This window comes from Hypanus sabinus, chromosome 1, assembly GCF_030144855.1.
Source record: "Hypanus sabinus isolate sHypSab1 chromosome 1, sHypSab1.hap1, whole genome shotgun sequence".
NCBI lineage: Eukaryota > Metazoa > Chordata > Chondrichthyes > Myliobatiformes > Dasyatidae > Hypanus > Hypanus sabinus.
Window position 1 is genome coordinate 107,315,784 of NC_082706.1, and position 20,160 is coordinate 107,335,943.

At 39.6% G+C, this 20,160-nt stretch overlaps 2 protein-coding genes across 5 annotated transcripts in view; one reads left to right on the top strand and one right to left on the bottom strand.

The window, feature by feature from the left end:
• dhx30 (DEAH (Asp-Glu-Ala-His) box helicase 30) overlaps positions 1–10,221 on the top strand; it is an 80,488-nt gene extending 70,267 nt beyond the window's left edge. The window contains exons 17-19 of the mRNA XM_059973857.1: positions 288–391; positions 1,973–2,112; positions 9,669–10,221. Of these exons, the coding sequence (XP_059829840.1) occupies positions 288–391; positions 1,973–2,112; positions 9,669–9,898 (474 nt within the window). The 3' untranslated portion in view covers positions 9,899–10,221. The remainder of the gene's footprint in view (positions 1–287; positions 392–1,972; positions 2,113–9,668) is intronic.
• A 1,750-nt stretch (positions 10,222–11,971) lies between these two features.
• The window catches only part of LOC132396313 (microtubule-associated protein 4-like), a 282,482-nt gene continuing 274,293 nt past the window's right edge, over positions 11,972–20,160 (bottom strand). For all 4 annotated transcript variants that reach the window (XM_059973844.1, XM_059973840.1, XM_059973849.1 and 1 more), the window contains one exon: positions 11,972–19,384. In XM_059973844.1, coding sequence (XP_059829827.1) covers positions 19,380–19,384 — 5 coding nt within the window. In that variant the 3' untranslated portion in view covers positions 11,972–19,379. The remainder of the gene's footprint in view (positions 19,385–20,160) is intronic.

A 20,160-nucleotide genomic window follows, 5' to 3' on the forward strand; every position in this document is an offset into this window, starting at 1 on the left:
ATGGTGACACAAAAAAAAGAAAAAAAAACCATTAGGTGTTCAACCCTGGAGCCGTGTGTCATACTAAAAGCATCTAAGGATAAACATCAAACCACCAGCAAAAAAAAAACCAGAATTTACAATTAGATCGTGAAAGAAATCTATCAATTAACTCAAATGGTAGTAACAAGCAAATGAACCCTATCTTTTCTTAAAATCAAACATTGCATTTTCTGTTGTTGCTTTGGATGCCAGGTTGCCCACCCGGGTTAACATTACAATTCCTCTTTCTCATGTTTGCTTTGTAGCTGAGGTATGGGAAGGTCACCAAAGAGGGGAAATTCAAACCCAACAGCGTGGTCTGCCTTGCTAAGACTGGCCCAGTGTTACTGCACAGATCCACTGTCAACAGGTAAGTCACTGTACGAGCATGGGTTCAGGAAAGAAAGACGATCTCTTGTGGAATTGTACAGTATTGATGTTGAATCATTTGATAGTAACTCATTTCCAGTAAGTTTCTCAAACTGAACTCTGCTGAGCTGTGGAGTTGGCACTGGTGTCCGTAGTTGTTTGCTGTCACTCCTTGTACACGTACAAGGACTGGATTGCTAAAAGGGACTGATATGAAAAATAAATCTATGATGCTGTTTTTGATAAAGAAACAAAATGGAATATAATGAAGGTTGTTACGAATGTGCCACAACTTTGAGGGGATGAAGGGTACAAAGTAGCCCCCTCCTTTGTGAGAATCGCAAGATCACTATTAAGTCAGTTCAGGAGACCCAGGAAATGAGAGAAAGACATGCAGAATCTACAAAGAGTTTGGAATGTGTCCTGGCCTCCGAAGGCGGAACCATTGATACTGGCTATTGTCTCTTGGAGACGGAATTGTGTACTGCATCCTGTACGATGCATCGAAGCCCCAGGCAATGAACCGAGGGGGCGGTTGGTGGAGGGATTGCATCATCCCAACCTGATTGACATCTGAGACCCTGTGAGTCAGGATAAAAGAGGGTCTGTGGGAACAGCCCCTCAGACGCACCAGAAGAAACGCTAGAACTCCTGTAACAGCGAAAGCTGGTGGAAACAGCCCACGTGCGTCCTTTTTCATTTGCCTCGGAATTGGTGGGTCTTGCCACGGAAGCACGGCTTTAGCTAACGGCAAAGGGGAAACCAGTCCCCCAACGACTCTCGAAGGATTGACATCATAAAAGGAATGGGCAAGTTAAACCTCCGTCTTTCTCTTGACTCCAACCAAAGGCTGCAGCCTACAGCTTAAATGAACTAAAGTGACTTTTATATTTCCATCGGACAATACATTATCCCCTAGACAACGATAGAGCTATTTCTTATTATTGTTATACCCGCGCTTTTAGATTTAGTATTGATGACGTTTATTATCTGTCTGTTTGCATTGATATTATTTTTGTGTATTTTTATCAATAAATACTGTTAAAAATAGTACCATCAGACTTCAACGGACCTCTCTATCTTTGCTGGTAAGTGACGCAGTTACGGGGTACGTAACAAGGTATTAGCAGCTAATGTAACCCGCTAAAGACAAGATTAGAGTCTCCCCCCCCTTTGTTGATTCTGCTCTTCAATTAATGCTCTTGAAATAAAAGATTTTATCATTAAAAGTGTGAAGTTGTTAGACTGGCTCACACAGAAGGACATGCCTTGTTTCAATCTGGCCTATGAACAGTAAACCCTTAAGTACCTCTGCTGGACATGGCAAACTACTATTGTTATAAAATTACTCAGCATCTTGTAAAGGGCAATGAAGGATGAGAGGGTCATATATTGAGAATTTTCTTTGTGTGGTTAAAGCATTAAACTCCTTTCCTGAGAAAAAATATTAAAGATAGTGTTGTATTTCAGAAAGAAAAAGGGTCTTATTCAGCATTTTTATAGATCCCGCATACCAAGTCCAGGATCATTTGGAAACTATATTCCCGTCTCTCTGCTAATGCTGTTTGCAATGCATTTTCAGGAACGAGGAATCATTTAAGAGCCGCTGGATGACCTACTTCACAGCTGTGAAATCCAATGGGAATGTCTTTGTTCGTGACTCCTCCGTGATCCATCCACTCGCTTTGCTCTTGCTCCCAGATTGTGATATCCATGTCAAGGGTAAGTGTTGTGGAGGGCCTTTTGCATTACATAATATAGCATGTGGAAGGCCCTGCAAATGGATATCTCACTCAAACTTCTTGCTGATGGATGAGCTGATTATTCACTGAGAAGCTAAGAGGTTATAAAGCAAAATAAGGTTCACACTTTGATTGCAGAGATAGTAGAGCCATTGGGAGGTGCTAGAAGATTAGAAAACTGCAAATGTGACTTCCATTTTCAAGAAGTGTGGACTGGGAACTGAGAGACAAAGAATAGAAGCTAACAGGCCACTCAGCTTTAATATCTGTCGTTGGGAATATCCTGAATATATTCAAGGAAGAAATTGCTAGTCATTTAGGGAAGTTTAACATAATCAAACTGAATCAAAGGGGTGTCATGTTTGTTGAAGTTCTTTGAGGTTGTAACAAGTAGAGCAGCATATTTAGACTTTCAGAAGGCTTTTGATAACGTGCACAAAAATGGCTAGTGCACAGGAGTTTATGATATTGGGGAAAGGGTATTAACACGAACTGTTACACAGAGAAGGTTGGAGTAAATATTTTTCTTCAGACCAGAAGGATGTGACCAGTGGAGTACCTTGCAGATCATTTACTATATTAAGGAGAACAAAATAATTGTTACCCCAGATCTGATACAGCGCAAAAAGAACACGATAAAAATACAGTAACAATAAAAACACAGTAAATATAAATACAAAGGATAGCTTCTATAACAATTGATTGTATGTCCATAAAGTAAAGCTGTACTCAAGGTGACTAACGGGAAATAATGAAGTCGTGGTGGATTAGTGGCTGGGGTGTTGATCAGGCTTGCTGCTTGGGGAAAGCAACTGTTTTTGAGTCTGGTGGTCCTGGGGTGGATGCTACTTGGTCTTCACCCTGATGGGAGTGGGCTAAACAGACCATGAGCAGGGTGGGTGGGATCCATCATGATATTCCTGGCCCCGTTCCCAGAACCTTTCTGCATATATGTCCTTGATGGTGGGTAGGCTGGTGTCAGTTAATGTGGTGGTGGGGGTTAAGTTTTGGCTATCCATTGTAGAGCCCCCCCCCCCCCCCCCATCTGCTGCAGTGCATTTCCTTACCAAGCAGTGATGAACCTAGTTAACATGCTCTCTACTGCCCATCTGTATAATGACTTGAGTGTGGATGTGCAAATTCCAGCTCTCTTCAGCCTCCTCAGAAAGTACTGGCATAGATGTGCTTTCTTAATTGTGTAGGAAGTGTTCTGGGACCATGAGTGGTTTTGTGTGATGCTCATTCCCAGCCGTTTGAAACTGCTTGCAGTTCCCACTGCTGTGCCACTGATGCGTGAGGGGGTAGAATATAAGTTTACTGATGACAGAAAAGTAGGTGACAGGAATGTTATTTGGATGCTGCATCAGGATATAGATCAGCTGCATGGGTAAAACAATTCTTGGCAATTGAGTTTAATGTCAGGAAGTATGAAGTGATGTACTTTTGGTAGGAGGAATCAAAAGGCAGACTGCAGATAGGTGAAGAATACAGAATTCTTGTGCCTGAAACAGAGTTAGTGGGTATCTGCAAAAATAATTAAGAAGGGAAATGATGTATTGGTCTTTATTGCTGTGGTTTGGGAGCTTAAAAATAGAGGTGCACTGTTATAGTTACAGTTGACGAGGTCATTCCTGGCATTTGGTACAATTTTAGTTCCCAGATTTAAGAAAAGATGTAGAGGCATTCCTGAAGAGATTCACTAGATTAATTCCAGGGCAGAGAGGGTTGTTCTATCATAAATACAAAAAAAAAGCTGGATCTACATTCCTTGGAGTTTGGAGTAATGAGCATTGATGTTACTGAAAGCGTTAAGATCCTAATGAGCCATAGCAAGAGGGATATTGAGATGTATCTACTAGTGGAGGTATCTCAAATGGGGGAACATAATTAAGATAAAAGGGTAGTAATTTAAAACTCAGGTGAGAAGATACCTTCTCGCATAAGGTAGTGAATCTCAAATTCTCTACACAGAGGTTTGTGGAGGGTAAATCACTGGAGGTATTTAAAGAAAATTTAGAGCTATGGTGGGACTGGCACAAAAGGATTTGAGTCGGTGCAGATCAGCTCTAATCACAGTGAATGGCAGGACAGGCTGACACTTATGCTGCTACTGATCTTGTGTTCTTTGATAAGAGCTTTCTATATTGTAGACCTAACGTCTGGCCTGGAGCAAAGATATAGCGTCCTCTATACTGTGAAGATACAATGACTTTCATATTTTAGACATATTGACTGATTTCGGGTTTGGAATGGCTCTATTTTTATTTTGCAACATGGATACGTACCTAGCATACGTACCTAGCATACGTACCTAGCATAATCAACATATATTGTCTATTCTAACAGTTCACAAGAAGATGGCATTGATCTACTGATCTGAATCTCTCAGTGCATTTGAATTGAGTACCACTATATGTTTTATGAAAGGATTGTGAGGACAAGATTTATTTACATTTGGAAAGGAAAGGAGTTTGCACACCACTGTTTCCAAGAAAACAGCGGGTTTTTTAGAGGGGGAGAGAGTTCAAAAGAAGCAAGTGGGGGCAGTCGACCATTTTATGCACCATGGCTCCTGAGGAGCCATCCGATTGCCTAGAGGGAGAGAGTTTAAAAGTAGTGAGTGCAGGCATTTGGCAAGGGTCAATAAAAAGAAATTAGGTTTAAGCAGAATGGGGAGTTGAGGCTTGGGTTGATCAAGGCTTCAGCGAGTGGAGGCATAGGCAGATTTCTTTTTTGTTATTTATTCTTTATTTCTTATTTATTCTTTATTTCTTATTGCACATCTAGAGCAGTGGGGATGCCAGGCAGGATAGTGGAATGCTCCTGTAATGGGATGTGGGAAGGTAGGCGGACCTCCATTGACTCTGGTAACAACAAGTGCTGCAGCTTCTAACAGGCTGTGCTAAGGAGTTGGAGCTGGATCTGGATAAACTCCAAATCATTTGGGGATCTGAGGAGTTGATAAACACGACATTCAGGGACATAGTGACTGCCGGGGGAAAGGGGATAGGCAGCCATTGTGGCCTTTCCCCTCAACATCAGATATGCTTTGGATACTGTTGGGTGGGGGGGGGGGGGGGGGTGGGCAGAGAAGAGAACGACCTTGCAAAGAAAAACCACAGTAGAAAGGTCTCTGGCACTGATTCTAGATGTATGGCTCAATGTAAGGGGGAAGAAGAGGCAAGATGTGATAGAGGATTCATTTGGGTGGGAGAACAGAAAGGAAGTTCAGGGAACAAGATTCCCGGATAGTACATTGCCTCTGAAGTGCCAGAGTCAGAGACATCTCAAATTCAGTCCACAGCATTCTTAAGTGGGAGAATGAGCAGCCAGAGCTTGTTACCAATGATGTAGGTAGGAGGGGTGATGAGTCCCTTCAAAAGGGAGTACATGGAGTTAAGTGCTAAGTTAAAGGACAGGATATCCAGGGTTGTGATCTCAGGATTGCTACCCATGCTAGGTGCAAGTGAGACCAGAAACAGTAACATCATATATGTGGCTAAGGAGATTATGCGGGGAGCTGGGGCTTTAGATTTTTGGATCACTGGGCTTTTCTAGGGAATGTGAGGCCCGTACAGAAGGAACAGTTTGCACCTGAACTTGAGGGGTACTAATATCCTAGTGGGAAGGTTTGCTAGTACTGTGTGGGGAGGTGGGGGTGGTGAGTTAAAACTAGAGTTGTAACGGGATGGGAACCAGAGGGCCTGGAAAAACAGTAGAGCAGTTGTGGAGGAAAATGTTGTTAAACCTCCATACAAAGTCAGGAGTCAAAAGGGAGAGATCTTAAATGGATGGTTTACACCTGTATTTAATTAAGTTATGGACCATATACAGATTACGAGGTGTTTGCTCTCTTGAAAAAATGAGGGTGGATAAGTCCTGATTGCTTGCCAAAATTTTCTCTCAGACCCTGTGGGAAAATCATCTAGAAATTGCAGGGGCCTTAACAGATATATTCAAAACAATCTTAGCCACAGGTGAGGTGTCAGAAGATTGGAGGATAGCTACTGTTGTTCAGTTGTTTAAGAAAGGCTCTAAGAATAAGCCAATGAACATGACATCAGTAGTGGTTAAGTTATTGTAAGGTATTCCAAGGGACCATTTACAGTGGCATGCAAAAGTTTGGGCACCCCTGGTCAAAATTTCTGTTGTTGTGAAGAGCTAAGCAAGTAAAAAAATGACCTTATTTCCAAAAGGCATAAAGTTAAAGATGACACATTTCTTTAATATTTTAAGCAAGATTACTTTTTTTATTTCCATCTTTTACAGTTTCAAAATAACAGGAAAAGGGCCCAAAGCAAAAGTTTGGGCACCCTGCATGGTCAGTACTTAGTAACACCTCCTTTGGCATGTATCACAGCTTGTAAACACTTTCTGTAGCCAGCAATGAGTCTTTCAATTGTTATTTGGGGATTTTCGCCCATGCTTCCTTGCAAAAGGCTTCTAGTTCTGTGAGATTCTTGGGGTGTCTTGCACGCACTGCTCCTGAGGTCTATCCAAAGATTTTTGATGATGTTTAGGTTGAGGGACTATGAGGCCCATGGCAAAGCCTTCAGCTTGCGCCTCTTGAGGTATCCATTGTGGATTTTGAGGTGCGTTTGGGACCACTATCCTGTTGTAGAAGCCATCCTCTTTTCATCTTCAGCATTTTCACAGACAATGTAATGTTTGCTTCCAGAATTTGCTGGTATTTAATTGAATTCATTCTTCCCTCTACCAGTGAAACGTTCCCCATGCCACTGGCTGCAACACAAGCCCAAAGCATGATTGATCTACCCCCATGCTTGACAGTAGGAGAGATGTTCTTTTCATGAAATTCTACACCATTTTTTCTCCAAACATTCCTTTGCTCATTGCAGCCAAAAAGTTCTATTTTAACTTCATCAGTCCACAGGATTTGCTTCCAAAATGAATCAAGCTTGTTTAAATGTTCCTTTGCAAACTTTTGACACTGAATTTTGTGGTGAAGATGCAGGAATGCAAGTGTTGCTGCACAGTAGAACAGTCCACCACCACCAGATTCTGCCAAATCTTTCTGAAGGTCTTTTGCAGTCAAATGAAGGTTTTGATTTGCCTCTCTTGAAAAGTTTTCTTGGTCTTCCAGACCTCATTTTGACCTCCACCATTCCTGTTAACTGCCATTTCTTACTTACATTACGAACTGAGGAAACGGCAACCTGAAAACACTTTGCTATGTTCTTATAGCCTTCTCCTGCTTTGTGGGCATCATTTATTTTAATTTTTAAAGTGCTAGTCAGCTGCTAGGAGGAGCCCATGGTTGCTGATTGTAGGGACAAGGTTTGAGTCAGGGTACTTATAAAGCTTTGAAATTTGCATCATCTGGCTTTTCCTAGCAGTGACTGTGAACAAGCCATAGCCCTAATAAGCTAATTAAGGGCTGAGACCTTGGTAAAAGTGATCTGAGAGCTCAAATCTCTTGGGGTGCCCAATCTTTTGCATGGTGCTCTTTTCCGTTTTTTTCACTCAAATTGTACAAAACAAAAATAACACACTAATCTTGCTTAAAATGTTGAAACAAATGTTTCATCTTTAACTTTTGGAGATCAGTTCATCTTCTACTCACCTAACTATTCACAGGAACAGATTTTGACCAGGGGTGCCCGAACTTTTGCATGCCACTGTACATCCCAGAGGAAATAGTGATCTAAAGGCAAGATGACTCAATCATGCCTAACAAGAAAAGTCAAAGCCAACATAAAAACCAAAGAGAGGGCATATAATAGAGCAAAGACAAGTGGGAATTCAGAAGGTGGGGAGCTTTTAAAAACAAAAGGTCATTAAGAAGGTAGATGGAATACGAAAGTAAGTGAGCCAATAATATTAACGAGGATACCAAAAGTTTCTTCAGATACTTAAAATGTAAAAGAGAGGCGAGAGTGGATATCAGACCACTGGAAAATGATGCTGGAGTGATGGTAATGGCCTCATTCAATTATTTATCTCCATGGTTGGAGACTTTCACTGGCAATGTTCCACGGTTGATGACATGAGAAGCACCCCAAATGACTGTTCTTCATGTGCAAGCCAAAAGAGTAATATGGGGTAAGTCTCATGTCATCAGCCCTGGAACATTGCCAGTGAAAGTCTCCAGCATTGGAGATAAGTAACTGGCAGTTATTGGTATTCTGCTTTAATACATACAGTTGAAAGAAGAAGTTTGTGAACCCTTTGCAATGGGATATAAACCATCTAGAAAAATGTCAAATGGAATTTAATGCAGATAAGTGTGAGGTATTGCAGTTTGGAAGGACCAACCAGGGTAGGTATTACACGCTGTAGTGGGGGCACTGAGGAGGGTGCTAGAAGGATCTGGGAATACGGATCCGTAATTCCCTGAAGGTGGCATCACTGGTAGCTGGGGTTTATTGGCCTTCATAAATCAAAGTATGGAGTACAGGAGATGGGATGTTACGTTGAAATTGTATAAGACATTGGTAAAACCTAATTTGGGGTATTGTGTCCAGTTTTGGTCAGATACCTGTAGGGAAGGTGTAAATAAGATTGAAGGAGTGCAGAGAAAATTTACAAGGATGATGCTGGGATTTGAAGACCTATACTATAGGAAAAGATTGAATAGTTAGGAGACTTTATTCCCTGGAATGTAGAAAATTGAAGGGAGATTTTAGAAACAGGTTACTAATGTAGGTCTTTTGTAAAAGCGATGTGGCATAAAGCGAACATTTATAAAGCGGGGGGACAACTGTATACAAAATTATAAGTGGTTGGGTTAAGGGCAACTTCTTCATTCGGTGGTGAGTGTGGAACGAGTTGCCAGTACAAGTGGTGGATAAGGGGTTGATTTCAACATTTAAGAGAAATTTGTATAGGTACATGGTTAGGGAGGGGTATGGAGGGCTGTGGTCTGAGTGCAGGTCAATGTGACTAGGTAGATTAATAGATTGACACAGACTAGATGGGCTGAAGGACCTGGTACTTGTTACCATGGTTTTCTGTGGGAATTCAGGTCTTGAATTTGATTGATATTTTTGAAAAGGTCCCTCATGGTAGGCTGGTCTGGAAGCTTAGAACAGATGGGATCTGGGGTGAGATAGCTAAATAGATACAAAAATCAGCTTGATAGCTGGGAGGGTTATTCATCCTGCTTGTCATATACAGTTACAAGTTTGTGAACCAGTTTTGGTTGTCTGATTTTCTGCATTAATTACTCATAAAATGTGGTCTGATCATCATCTTGCCAATAATTTGGATGAAAGTGATGAAGGAGCTTATGAGGTGGAGTCAACAGCAGAGTGGAAAGAGAAATCTGGGATCTTTTAAGAAACAGTTTCAAACTGCATCTGCTACTACTTAGTTGTATGATTAAAATGGCCTCTGAGTTACTGATCTTGGTTTGACAGAGGAACTAAATTTAGTTGATAAATATGCTGAACACATATTTTAAGAGATTACTGGCAAAAGCAGCCCACTGTCTTAAGTTCGGATAATGTAACTCTGAAGTATTTACTAAGGCTTCAGGCTCTGCATCTCTTAAATTTATCCCTAATCCTTTTTCAGAGGATGGTAACTCCGTGCTGCTCACCTTGGCTGACTCCCCAAGTCTCCTCCGGCTCGAGCTGGACTCTGATGCTGCACAGCTGCTATACAGATTCCGCACAGCAGTACACAACATGATAGAAACCTGCTTGCGCCACGAACTGCCAGAACTTCCTTCCAACTTGCATATAGAGCATGATGTGGTGTTGTCATTACTCGTGGAACTCTTGAACTGCTGGCCATCAGAGTGAATGGTTCACTTGGAAAATGGGAGGTTGACAGGCATCTGAGCATATATGATTCTGTATCAGAATTGCTCTGTGCATTGTACAAAAAATAGCTGCTGTGTTTAATTTTGTGGGAGCTCAAAAATGCACTCACGTCTTCAACATTTTGAAGTAATGAACTGAACAGTCTGATTTCATAATTTATAACTGTTGTACAGAATAAATTATACATAAAACTAATCAGAAAATTTTCTGAAGGATCATGAAAATTTGGAGAATGCTTTTGTACAGTCAGTAGTAGTGCCTGATTGCCATGATTTACATTTATTTAAATATTCTGTAGTCAACTTTTGTACTTGCCGTTATTTTTGCCCTGCTCCACCTTTATTTCTAAGTTTGTAGCCGTTTGCTCTCTTCACAACTAGCTGATCTTTTTCATCATCAAATTAACAACCAGAATTGATTTGAAGGCAAAGGTTTATGAATTAAAGACTGAGGACCCAGCATCACTCACTGGGACACATCACACCAACTAGAGAAGAGAAATAGACTCGTACTCCACTTTTCCATTTAGCCAGCCAATGTTCTCCCTATAGCAGTATGCTACCTATGAAAGGGCAAACATATTTTCCACATTAACCTTTGTACAGCATCTTATAAAATGCCTTAGTGGATCCATCGTTTATGCACAGCACATTACTTTAAAAGTAACTCCAATGAACGGGTCAAATATCACTTTACTTTCCTAAAACCATGTTGATCATCTTCATTTACTCATCAATTTGAATAAAAGTTAATATTTTCTCCAAAGATGTTAAACAAGTTCACCACTAGTTCCCATCTCATTTATACATCATTCTTTTTACTTGGGCACCAGAAGAGAAATGGATCTAGACATTTTTCCTTTCTGTGTATTTGAAATATTTTCTTAAATTCAATCCTTCCATTTCACCTTCTCCCAAGGCAAGAACATGAAGAGCTGAACTGATCAAAAAGAATCTTTGCAACATACAAAAGCAAAAATTTCCCATGATACTTTACAAAAGCATAACTGTGCATAGAGACAGTCAAGGATCTGGTATTAGGATTGGTTTCCAGAAGTTTTATAGAACATTGTATTTGAAGACAGCCAGGGGGTTTTTAGGCTAGGTCAGCAGATGGTCTAAAAGCACATTTACCACCAAGATGAGGAAATTAAGTAATGGATAAAAGATCAAGGGTGGAAACAAAAATAAAGTTAACTTCAACACCAGAAGTGCTCTCTTTTCATGCTAACAACCCAGGTGAACATATGGTGTAATTATTTATTCAAAAGCAAAATACTGTTAATCTTAGGAAGGCCTTTAGACTCATTAATGTCCCATAGCAGCATTCCCAATAGCCCTGTTCCCCTTTTCCTTTTGTCTCTGTACCAATGCCAACTGTTTGTTCACACAAATGCACATAAATTCCTCTTGATTCTTTCAGCCAATAACCTCCACTTAAATTGTCTACTGTAAATTAGCTCTAACAACAAATCTGAGATGTTGGGTGAAATCGATATGGTCACGGGTAGAACACGTAAGCTCTGCAGATAGCACCCAGATCCCTGAAGCTGAGATACAAAAGAACGAGCTGTTGCAAAACCCAGACTAGAAATCTGAAACACTTAATGCTTTCAGGTCTGCGTCTGTCAGGACGCAGTGGAGACCAGCAGCCGGCCTAACAGCAAACCATTCAGAACAATGAGTTGGACCAATATAAACATAAGTATTTGGCAGAACAACACTCTACTGCAGACTGATTATTTCACCTTGACCTGTGATGAAATGTTTGTGACCTAACCAGCAGACTAGGCGAACAATGCTGTAAACTAGCAACCAACCCAAGCTATCAATCTCTCCATCAGGAAATACTCCTCGTCATGGCAGAAAGTCAACTTCTTGTTGAAATCCATTCATTATCAGTTCTGTCATTATTCTGACATGTTAGCCAATTTTCTCATATACTGCCAAATGTAATTGTTTTTGCCTTGAGCATCAAGAAGGGAAATCAGTACACCAAGCCCATGGGGCAACTGCACTCCAAAACAGTGAAAACACAAAATGCATACAAAGCTAACATCAACAATTAAGCTTTATTTCAAACCTTTACTTGTACAATAAGGACCAAACAATGGGAATTGAATTTTGCCACAAATATGTTGCTTATTAGCAGCCAAACAGCAAAGCGAGGAGAAATTTTCCAGAATATTAAATGTGTGCAAGGACGATAGCAGCGGAAATACTGTACCATTTTCACCCAGGTACTCACTGCTGCAGCCAGTTACTGTTTACAATCCATTTATAGATTCCAAAAAAGCCACAAAAATCAACTTGTGTTCCTTGGTATTCAGTAACAGCTTACTTTTTCCTAAAAGTCTCGCTTCTCATCTCAAAATGTAAAAATGACAGATTTTTGGGGGGAAAGAACAGTGCCTCAAACTTATCTTCTGTGACCTTAGTGGACGGATACTTAAAGCTTCAAACTATTTCAAAGAGAAATGATAATTTAATGAAAAATAGTCCCCAATGAATTTTAAAAGGGTTCTAGCAAAATGAACTGTAATTTCAAAGCCATTAAAGCCTTCCCCCACTTAAAAAAATTGGTTGAGAAAATTTATTTAAGACTTCTTTAAAGAATAAAAGTGATTAGCATAAACTGCTAGACAAGTTTGCCTACTGACGCTGGTTCTAAATGCACCTCAGGGGAGAGGAAAATTTTGAGAAGCAAGGGAAAAGCAAAAAGGAAGAAAAGAAACCGAGAAGATAAAAGCAGAAGGGACAGTCAAAGAGGAGGCAGGGAAAGCAGGAGGAGGGAAGGAATATTTGGGTTGTAATTCCCCTACACTATTCTCTGAATCTTTCTCACCTTTTATTTCTAAGAAGTGCAAATTTCTGCCAAATTCACTTGTATCGCCGGTTGGAGGCAAAGCACTACCATTGTATAGTGCAAGAGGTGGACACAAATCCGTCAGCAAAAGTGAGAAAATACTCATCTTCATACTCCTGTGCCACAGGCAATAATTTATTTAAACCACTGCTTCAACAAAATCTTCATTCTATAGTGGAGGTCATGATGTGAGACTCCCACCTTAAAATAGCAGAATCAGCTTTTGACTGGAGGCTGAAGGTCAAAAATACAGGATTTCCCCCCTTCTGTTACTTCAGTAAAGCTGTAAGTCATCCAGTCTCACTGCAGGCACGAACATTTTCTTTCATTCTGAGGATGAGGAAAGGGAACAACTGTGATGGAGGGTATGTTGGTCCTGGTATGGACTACAGTGTTTTCTTTATACAACAGAATCTACATCATTATATATCAAGCACAATGTCTGTCAAACACACGGCCTCTCTGGAATCAGACGCTGGTCATATTGGTTCCACAACCCCAGATGGACCTGGTGCAGAGTGCAAACCATCAGTTGATTCAATAAGTTATTGCTTTTTTCCCCTCCAAAGGTTGTCAGCTATAATTTCATACAGGATTACTTTTTAATCTAAATAGTACATGCAGGTTTTAAAAGTTTAGTATTTCAATATTTAAAAGGATCAATTCACAAGTAAGTTCATTTTAGAGAGTACCAGTCCTGGTGAGACAAAAATCACACTGGTCAGTAACAAGAGTATTTTTTGGAGTGGAAAGGGTGAGATGAAGATGTTATGGATCATATCAAACATCATTTTTGGAACCAGATGCATGTACAATGATTACTGGAACCGCAGAACAAAAAAAGACTTGTAGTGCCTCTGTATCCCTTTCAAAAGTTTCTGAAATGATTTACAATCAAGAAAAAGTCATCACTGTTGTGGGAACTGGACCCAAATGGCTGCTACATCAACTTGCCATAAAACAGCTATACAGTAATGAGCACTTAATTGATTATCAATACATTTAAAGGTCACATTCTTTTTTAATTCTGTTTGCAGTTACCATCCAACAAATAGATCAGCTCCTGTCCCTCCATAGATATCTATCCAAGACCCTATAAAGATTAATTTTCTGTTTGTCAAGACTAGCCTTCAACCGTAGAAGGTAAAGCCTTAAACTTCCTTCATTAAACATGCATTAGGTACACACAAGGCTGAGGTTGAACAGAACCCAAGACTAGTTTCACTAATCCACCCACACCTCACCATGAACTTAGAAGAGCCATGACTAATTGTGCAGTCCCTAGTGCTGCCCCGACTGCCTTCATTGTGCAGACCTAAAACCAAATCCATAATCCCCATTCCAATAGTTCTCCATTCCTCTCCAGACAGTTCTAACGAGTATTAATAGCAGATTTTAAAAGCAACTGAGATTCAGATGATGTCAAGTGTAGAATTCCCAACTTCTGACAAAGACCAATTCACATTACATACAAAGGTAAGAAAACAACAAAAAACAATCACAGCAGCACAAACATTAAAAATCTGTCCAACAAGTACACATGCACATAACATCTGAAACTGTTGCACCTAGGAGGGGGTACAATACTTTACAAATGGATGCATAACATTTTAAGAGTGTTTTTTCAATACAATTGTAAACTTGAAGTAATCTTTCTGGGACTGTTGGGACCAGACCAATCCCAAGCGTTTTACTGAAATCAACAGATCAGTTCTGTGCAAATGTAATTTTTTGTACTGAAATTAATCAAACATGTAAACGTATTTTTTCTCTGGTAGAAAGGTTGAAGGGAAAAGCGAGCAGATCAGACACCAATTAAAATAAAGTCACTTCAAGAAGTCAACAAAACTCTAAATGTCATTAATACCTTTCAGTTTCAAATCTGATTTCACTTACATCTGGGTATTAGTGCAGATATTAAAACAATGATATTATAACAGGTCATCTAGGACTACTCTGAATTAAGTATAAACAGCAATAGAATGCTATATATTTTAAAATGCTTGAGTGATTCTAAATAGTGTTTGAAACATTAAGTACAGGTCTGAATGTAATTGCAATCATAAGCTAACAAGAGGCAATTGTGATACCAGGCAAACTGGTAGAGAGGCAGTAAATCCCTTTGAAAATTTAGATGAGGGATAATGAGCAATGAGGGTTGAACTTGTTCTTTTCTGAGCAACTTTAAAACAATGTCAAATTTTGTTCGATAAGGTACATTAGTCTATCTCTAAACAATCTACTGGTATGTTAAATCCAGATGCATCTCTACAATTCATCTTTAACTTCTTACCCCTGGAATTTCCAAAGACAAGACATCCATCTGTGCACCTCACGTGTAAGGAAGGGAAAAGGTGAATGCCATGCTTCTACATACGTTTAGGCCTCACTCCATATTTACTCCAAATTAAAAACATTCTCTCCTCTGAGTAGCTCTCCACAGTTAAGGAAAACACTCAGTGATCGTGTAAACAATTTAAAAATTCCTCAGAAATGAACAACGTTACAGACAGACAACTCTGGAGTTGTCCCAGAATCCAGCCTTTTTAGACTATCCCTTTTACTTGATTCTCTGCACAAAACTACAGCCCTACCCTACAATAGTGAAACCAATCTCAATAATTTAACTTGAATCTGAGCTGTCCCTTTGGAGGCCAATTACCAAACTTAACAATTATATCGCAGTATACATGTACATGATTGCACTGTACAGTTATAGCATGTGCATGACTTTTCATTTTAGTATTTAGATTTAAAAACCACACAGAAGCAACATAGGCACAGGCTCTACTCACATATCTTCCATAACTATTGTCTTGACAGAACAACTATAAAGGTCTCATACGAGCTTGCTCTTTCCTACACAAAGGTGCATCAAGCCTAATTGCTTTCCTATCCTTGCCCCTTCATAAAACTCTGCACAAACATCACTTCTACATACAGCTGCTATCCTGCTTACCAACCACTAAAAACAATTTTACAAATCCTAGCTGACTCCAACTCAGTCCCTCATCCCTCATAGAACAACTTTTAAGGCTATGCTCCATCTGACACAACCTTTAAGATATTGCTTAGAAAAGTGTTAATAGTATTGTTTTTAAATCACTACTCATTATACAATAGTCAGTACTTCATCACCAAAGATTAAACTTGAAGAAATCTATAAGTTAAACAATTTACAGTTCTTTTAAAAATCAAACAAACACTGAGGCAGAAACAGAAGCTGCAAAGATTGTAGGATATATGTCTGGTTTATTCACTAACAGGACTTGTTCTTAATGCAAAAAAACATAGACAATGGCTATGTGCCATGTCCAAATGTGACCATTCCCTTCCTATCTAAGTTCTCCTTCAAACTGGATACAAGCAACCGCCAAGCTGCAGAGATGATTGCACTCTTGTTCCAAAGAGGACTTTAGTTGAATTACAGGGTGTGCATGTGAGTGGGGAGGGCAAGGGAGGAGGGGGAGGGGTGGAGGTCAGGAAGGCATACTTTTCTTAATATTAATGTACTGCAGGAATCAATGGCGGGACCCTTACTGTTTGTTGTCTATAGCAACATTCTTGGTGTGAACGTAGGAGGTACAAATTTTAAATTTGAAGATGATGCTGGTGTTCATTATGAGGAAGATGATATTGATCAGTTAGGAACATGGGAAGAGCCATGTCTTACTTTGATATATGTGAGGTGATATATTTTGTAAGCACTAATAAGGGTAAGGTCAGCACAATGGATTTATAGAGGTATTAATTTATAGAGTTATACCTTGGTCTGCAGGTCCAATTAATCCCTCAAAATGGCAGCACAGGAGTTATGAACATTAAAGAAGCATATGGGACCGTGTTTATTAGTTGGGGCATGGTAAACAAGAACATGGAGATTATGGTACAACTTTGTAAAAGTGATTGGCTATAGCTGGAGTACCACACTACAGGAAGGACATGACTGCATTGGAGGGTGTGCAGAGGAAATTCACTAGGATGTTGTCTGGGCAGGTGCATGTCAATGATGAGAGAATAGATAAACTGGATTTGTTTTTCTTGGAGTTCAGGGATGAAGGCGGAGACTTACAACATCTAAGACAAGCACTCAAATCTCCAACGCATAGAGGCTATGGCCAAATACAGAAAAATGGGATTAGTATAGATGGGTACTTGATAGTTAACATGGATATGGTATGCTTAAGGGCCTGGCAAGTCTTATATGACTCTAATAAAGAGCTGCTCTAGGTCAATTCAAAAATAAGACTTGTGAACATCTGATAAAAGGTGCTTACAACAGAACAACAAACACCTATTGCAACAATAACTGCTTGGATTGAGGAATAAATTTACACATTTTGAAAGAGGAATGTAGCATTTAAAATATTACTATTAATCTGCCTGAGGGGGTGGTGAAGACAGACACTCAGTTACCATTCAAATAGTATTTAGATAAGTACAGGCTGAGTGCTGACAAAGGGGATTCAAATTGGTAAATGCTTGATGGCTAGTATGGATATGGTGAGGTGGGGCGGGGGGGGGGGAGGATGCAGATCCACATTGTATGATTTTTATTTATTTGGAGCACAGACACTTTAGCCATGCATCCACGCAAAATATCAAAAAGAAACATTTCTACTTTACACAACTAAGGACCCTTGTTCCTCTGTATAAGATTTAAGATTTCTTTTTGAAAGATTTAAAGACTGTAACATTTCTTGTATATGTGGCATTCAAATAAAGGATGAGAAGGGGTCATTCTTCTTTGGGGAAGAGGAGCAGAGGAAAGAGTTTGGGTAGGAAGAAGGGGAAAACAAGTAATAATGATGAACAGAGGAAAGTAAATAAAAGTTTCAATGACCAATCTTCATAGGTGCTGAATGACCTGAATTTTTCCAGAAATTTGTAGTTCACTTCACTTCTTGTTTCACTGAATTTAAGTTGCTGTTTCACTTCAAAAGAGGCAAAATGCAGAATAGGGAAAGATGCATCAATGCCGAGAGACCTTGGTGAACTTGCAGCAATCAGTCAGAATGTCTCGATATGGCTCCTGGACTGGAAGAGATCTCTCTGAAGGGTGCACAGTGGAGGGGAAAGATTTCACAAATTGAGGTTAACCCTATCTGCCTTCCTTTAGACTAATAACGAGTGTCTAGGAGCATCCTTTTTAAAATATTTCCATTTGGCCTCCAAGCATCCAACTAGCTACTGACAACATCTGTACTTCCACACAGCTCTCAGAAGTAGTTCATTTGATTTAATCCTACTGGCTTTTCATTTCAGATATAGTATCCAGTTCAATAACAGATCTCCACTGAAATTCCAGCTTCAACACTGAAACTGATGCTGGAATTTCTTGAGCTGGATGCAAGAATTAAAGGCAGATAGGTAAAGAAAAAGAAATGAGCCTAATTGTATAGCTCGTTCTGAGTTAGCACAGGTATACTGGGACAAATAGCTTTCTTCTACAACTCTGTGAATTCCAGACTAAGTTGCATCAGAGTGCATTAACTGAAAGTGACAGAAAATAAAAAGCTAAAAGAAAATTCTCTCAGGGAAGATAAGTGACTCTTTATAAAATATTTTGGGCAACAAACCTCTAAGGTTTGAAGGTTGCTCACCACCATTCATCAAGAAACATTATATTTTAAAATAATCTATTTTTATGTTCCTCTTTTAACTCACTTCCTCTGGTTATCAAATCCAAATGTGCAAATTCAATTTGTTTTATCAATATTTTTTGACATTGATATATTTACAGGAAAAAAGAGGCAAATAATGAAAGAATATATCATCATGGTGATCTTTAGCAGAAATTTGTTGTTCAGAGTCTCCCAAGCAATTAGACTCAAGGAGAAGAGTAAAATCCCTTTAAAAAATTATTATAGCTGTCATCAGTGCAAGGGTAGTTCAAGGATGTTTCCCCAATTCAGGAGAAAAATGGGAAAGGCAAAAAGTTGAGGAAAATAGTTTTATAAATATTAAGTATTCCCTCCATTTATTTGTGCTATCTGAGAATGTTGGGGCAAGATTCATCTTCCCCTAGTGTATGCTATTATGCGGTGCTTTTAAATTGCTTATATCCATCTACCTTATCTGTCAAACTTTGTGATCAGATGATCCAATATACTCTTCCAACCAGTTTACAATATAGTACTGCTAAAGTGGTTGTTCCACTCAAATTTCAAGCCCACCTTATTTCAGAAGAATGGAAAGTCAGTAAGAATGTAGGTGGCAGAGGTAACAAGAATTTATATGTGGATTTTTATGAAGATAATAAAGATGCAAAATGGCTCCCCAGACCTAAAATAACACAAGAGGAACAAGTCCTTTTTAAAGCACAAATCCTGTTAATGATGCTAAACCTCTTTGTTAAATGTAGTTTGAAACAAACATGAAGAAAGTATAAATTCACAAGCTCTGCTGTGCTAGAGTGGCAGACACATATCCAACAGGAATAGCAAGCTGTGGAGATCCAAGGGAGCTGAGGCTTTCAGTTAGTGATGTGCTGCAGAGAGGAGAGGTGTTGTCTGAAACTGGGGATTTGTACACAATGTCTGCTCCGTGGTCTGTCCTGGCCTTGGCGTTCTCACGGAACTTCAGCTTGTGAGACTCAATCTGCAGAAGAGAAAAACAAGATAAAATTTTCTCTACAGAGTCCATAGCACTCTCTTTCTGATGGCTTTGTAAATACATTGTAAACCCCAGTACAGAACATATTCACAAGGAAGTTCCTGTGTTGTACCTTTCTTGAATAATACATTAGCTGTTACAGAATACACATTCTGTACCCATGGCCTGGAACATAAAGTGCACGTGAATGGGCAGAGGAAAGAAAAGAGCAATCACTCAGGAACCTCAGCTAGAAAGTTTATGAATATAGCTATCAACAAGATCAGGATTTACTCTGATGTCACCTGCAATCAAACTGGTGACTGAAACCTGCTGCCAAGACTCACTTTCGTTCAAGTGCCAATGATCACCCAAATTATTTGACTTTCATAACTGAGATTAATGTTCCCTTGCATAATGACAGCAAATATACATTGTCCAGCACCATGAAACAGCAGGAGGATGTCTTCCTCAAATTCTCCCTTTTGGTGTGATAGGCATTGAAGAGAGGGGACAGTGGGCCACGTCCCTCAGCACACCACACATTGAAAAATAGCAGTTCTTGGTTTATACAGTTCTAGGCCAGTCAGATTGTTGTACTGACAATATCAGGTAATAAGTAGCTCTGCACATAACCAGGTTTTAAGGTGAAAAATAGGGTACATAAAACCAGACTGTTAAATATTCCAAAAGTGAGTGGGTGTTCTGGCACAAAGCATGTCTTTGAGACAATAAGAATGGAGGTTTATGATAGTGTCTAAGTGCACACATCAAAGAGATAA